Source organism: Hordeum vulgare, chromosome 4H (assembly GCF_904849725.1).
Source record: "Hordeum vulgare subsp. vulgare chromosome 4H, MorexV3_pseudomolecules_assembly, whole genome shotgun sequence".
Classification (NCBI taxonomy): domain Eukaryota; kingdom Viridiplantae; phylum Streptophyta; class Magnoliopsida; order Poales; family Poaceae; genus Hordeum; species Hordeum vulgare.
The window spans coordinates 92820866-92825255 of record NC_058521.1 but is presented as its reverse complement, the minus strand read 5'-3'; the positions used below and the strand labels follow the sequence as shown (position 1 = coordinate 92825255).

The following is a 4390-nucleotide window of genomic DNA, read 5'->3' as shown; positions in this document are numbered from 1 at the left end:
CGATCACACAGTATAGATCAACTCAGGCACACAGTGCATAAATAAACTCAGGCACACATAGCATACGGGAGGGTAGACCAAGAGAAATAGTATAAACCAACTCAGGCACATAGTGCATAAATAAAGCGACACGCGGGCCAGATAGCTATGGCTCGTGGGCCAGCAACCTACAAAACCAGGATGAAACATCGTACAACAAAAGTCATGAGCTATCCATCGAAGACTGGGCTTGGGCGAGGGAAGAAGCAGAAGATCACACTCTTGAGATGAGCTCCTCCAAGGTTGCTCGGTCAGCATCTTTAGTGAATGATTTTCACTGTTGCAAGAAGATGATTGTTTTGAAAAACCAATCACACGGTCTGTTAGGGAACACGTGCTCAATAGTAAATTTACTTCTAGTAGCCCACATCGCCCAACACAGCGCGGAGAACCCCCCCGCAACCAATAAATGCTTATTAAACCCCACAAGACTAGTAACGAGAGGCCAAAGCTCAGCGAAGGAGGAAGGGGCCTAGGAGACCCTTGTCCAAGACCGGATACCACACCATGCCAGCTTAGCCAAGACACAACCAAAAATTATATGATTCATGTTTTCCAGGCCTCACATAGCTAGCACAGGCCCAAGCCCAGCCCATTCCATTTACGAATTTGATCAGCCCCTGGCAGCCTGTCTCTAGAGGATTGCCACATGAAGATTTTGATCTTAGGTGGCACCCTGGCCTGCGAGACAAGTTTGAATCTGTTAGAAGGGGAGCCAGAGATAAGGCAAAGGTACAAAGACTTGATCGAAAATCTGCCAGAAGGGGAATGGGGCTAGGTGACAGAGTCCCCTTCCTTCGAGAGCACTGGAAAGCGGGCAACGGGTAGGTGCTAGTGTGCCAACACTTCGGGAGAAAGAGTCCTTCTCAGCCCCAGGTTCCACCCAGCCGCGGCCACCTCAGAGATTGAGATATCCGGATCCAAGCAATAAGAAAACAGGTTAGAAAAAGTGACAACCAAAGGGGCATCACGAGACCACGAGTCTAGCCGAAACCGGACCGAAACCTCATTGCCAACAACAAATTTGACGGGCTCTTTAAACATATTTGTAACTTTAATCAACGAACCTCATTGCCAACAACAAATTTGACGGGCTCTTTAAACATATTTGTAACTTTGATCAACGCGCACCAGAATTGCGAACCACCGAGGCATAGGTGAACAAGGGGTTGCTAGAGGGGAAGTATTCAACCATATGTCTATACGTTTGATCCTCCAATTTACGTTTATCTTTATGGATTGTGCTGCGGATTCTTAGCACGAAGACTTCGTGACTGCTAATACAATAAGTTTTTTTATCTTTTGCGAAGGAGGGAAAATGGCAACGACGCGCCTTTGGCTCGCTCGCATGCTTGTAGTCGTCTATAGATGGTCAACACACCTAGTTATAACAGATGATGAGTAGATTGAACCTTTCTTTCAAGGAAAAAAAGTGAGACTTCCTGCAAAGAAAAAGAAAACACATGCAATGGCAAACAATTAACCAACGCCTCTGCTTTCTTTAGCAAACTGTGCAAAGCTAAAAGAAGATCGAGAGGGAGGGGAGACTCTTTCAAAACATGCATCCCTCAACTTCGGGCCACCCCTGACAGCTCCTCCATTCCCTATCCTCTCTCTTCTCCCTCTCTCCCCGCCATTGCATGCCCCCACGAACCATTGCACGCCCAAACGATCGAGGCGTTTTGCGCGCGCAGGGGCATCCGCCATTGCTCGGAGCTCGGCTTCCGTTGCTGTTAGCCGCGAGAAATGGAGAGGATACCGATACCAATCGCGATGCTGCCGCAGAAGTCGAGCAGCTTCTCTCAGGCCACCATCCGCGAGGAGAAGCTCGGCCGCAACCTCTCCCTCGGCGCCATCAAGCTAAACGAGCACATCGAGCGCGTCAAGAAGGATGCCGCGGAAGCCGCCGGCGACAAGAAAGCAGCGGCGGGCGGCGGAGAGGGTGGCCCCGCGGACGGCGAGACGCCGGAGCTGCCACCGTATGAGGAGCCGGACCTCGCCGAGCTCTCGGCGGAGGTCGAGGCCTACCTCGCAAGCCGGGACGGGGACGCGCCACTGAGCATCTCGGAGGTGACGCTCGACAGGTTCGCCTCCGCCGTGGAGGTGGAGATAGCGCAGTCGGAGGGCGAAGAGGATAAATGGGCGCTGCGGGAGGACGGCGAGCAGCCGCTTCTCCTCGCCGCGATCAAGCGCGTCGTCACGCTCGCATCCGTGCTCACCGCGAGCGGTGGCGGCAATGGCACAGAGGGTGCCGTCAGGTACACCATCGGCGTGCACCGCGTCACCGGCGTGCTTCACCGCTCCATGACGTTCCTCGAGGACGAGCTCCATGCGCTGCTCGAGGACCCCCGCCTCGGCAAAACTTCCAACGCCAGCGAATCCGGCAGCGCTTCCGCCAAGTCCATGAAGCGCCCGCCGTCGTTCGGGCAAGGTGGCGACCCAGATCGGAGCGTCGTTCCATCCACCGAAGGCGGCACTGGAGGCGACGACGCCTCCCAGCCGTTCCCCCCGGAGACTGTGGACCATCTCCGCGCCATGGTCGACGTCATGATCACCGCGGGCTACGAGACGGAGTGCACCCAGGTGTTCCTCGTGGCGCGCAGGAACGCGCTGGACGCGACGATGCAAGGCCTCGGGTACGAGAAGGCGAGCATCGACGATGTGGTGAAGATGGCATGGGAGGGGCTCGAGTCGGAGATCGGGACATGGATCAAGGCGTTCCGGCACATCGTCAATGTCGGCCTCTCCGCCGAGCGCGACCTCTGCGTCCGTGTCTTCGCTGGCCGCAACGCCGGCCTTGGCCGCGATATCTTCGCGGACCTTGCCCGCTGCGCCATGCTCCAGATGTTTAACTTCACGGAGGCCGTAGCTATGACCAAGCGCGCCGCCGAGAAGCTCTTCAAGGTGCTCGACATGTACGAGGCTATCCGCGATGGAGCCCCCGTCGTCGACGCCTTCATCTCCGTGCACAAAACCGAAGCCGGCGAGAACCCAGATGGCAACAGCAGTGGCGCCGAAGCTCTGGCCGACCTGAAGGCAGAGCTCGCCTCTGTGCGGTCCCGCCTAGGCGAGTCGGCCGCCGCCATCTTCTGCGACCTTGAGAGCTCCATCCGTGCCGACGCCGGGAAGCAGCCGGTCCCCGGCGGTGCGGTGCACCCGCTGACACGCTACCTGATGAACTACCTCAAGTACGCGTGCGAATACAAGAACACGCTGGAGCAGGTGTTCCGGGAGTTCCACCGGCCGGACGCCGACGACGCCCCCGGGCACGACGGCGAGAGCAACCCGTTCGCTGCGCAGCTGATGGAGGTGATGGAGCTCCTCCACGGGAACCTGGAGGCCAAGTCTCGGCTGTACAAGGACCTGGCGCTGAGCAGCATCTTCCTGATGAACAACGGGCGGTACATGCTGCAGAAGATCCGGGGCTCGCCGGAGATCAACGCGGTGGTCGGCGAGGCGTGGGCTCGCAAGCGGTCGACGGACCTCCGGCAGTACCACAAGAACTACCAGCGCGAGACGTGGGGCCGCGTGCTGAACGTGCTCCGCGACGACGGCGTGATCACGGTGAAGGGGCACGTGCAGAAGCCGGTGCTCAAGGAGCGGTTCAAGCAGTTCAACGCCGCCATGGACGAGATCCAGCGGACGCAGGGCGCGTGGGTGGTGAGCGACGAGCAGCTGCAGTCGGAGCTCCGGGTATCCATCGCCGCCGTCGTGGTGCCAGCGTACCGGTCCTTCCTCGGCCGCTTCGCGCAGCACTTCACCGCGGGGAGGCAGACGGAGAAGTACATCAAGTTGAGCGCGGACGACCTCGAGGGCATCATCGAAGAGCTCTTCGAGGGCAGCGCCGGGTCCATGACGAGGAGAAGAAATTAACCGACGAACTGAACCCATCCATCGGGCAGCGGCCGGCGCCGCCCTCTGCTCTCGATTCCGGCGACGAAATGTACCTCCTCCGCTCTTGTTACGTACGATTTTGCTCTGCTTTTTTTTCACCGCGTCGGGTGATCAATCCTCGCCTCGGTCGCGGCGGACAGATAGATGTGTGCGTGCGTGTGTATCCGTTGATCGATCCGAGCGTTCATGCGTGTTAATTAATTACCTGTTTATATATAGTAACTCTCTTGATTCTTCTGTGGGCTGTATTTTCTATACGCGACGTTGCATGCATGTCTCAAGAATCCTGCACTTCCTGACGGGATCTTTGATCCGATCATGGGGGGCTGGCGCGCAGAGCACACTGACCGTTGCATATGGAGCTCACGTTGTTCTGTACTGCATGATTCGTTTGACTTCCCCTTCTCTGATTCATTTTCATGACATGAGAAGTGGCATGGGACACCAAATATACAAT

General features: G+C 56.9%; 1 protein-coding gene across 1 annotated transcript; it reads left to right on the top strand.

Annotated features, from left to right (window-relative positions):
* The first annotated feature begins 1452 nt into the window (after nucleotides 1-1452).
* LOC123446184 (exocyst complex component EXO70B1-like) lies at nucleotides 1453-4170 on the top strand. Its single transcript, XM_045122866.1, has one exon. The coding sequence runs from the start codon at nucleotides 1786-1788 to the stop codon at nucleotides 3910-3912; it is 2127 nt and encodes a 708-aa protein (XP_044978801.1). The 5' UTR covers nucleotides 1453-1785; the 3' UTR covers nucleotides 3913-4170.
* Nucleotides 4171-4390: the final 220 nt, after the last annotated feature.

Excerpts from the sequence above, each read along its gene's own strand:
- LOC123446184 (XM_045122866.1), top strand. The coding sequence starts at position 1,786 with ATGGAGAGGATACCGATACCAATCGCGATGCTGCCGCAGAAGTCGAGC.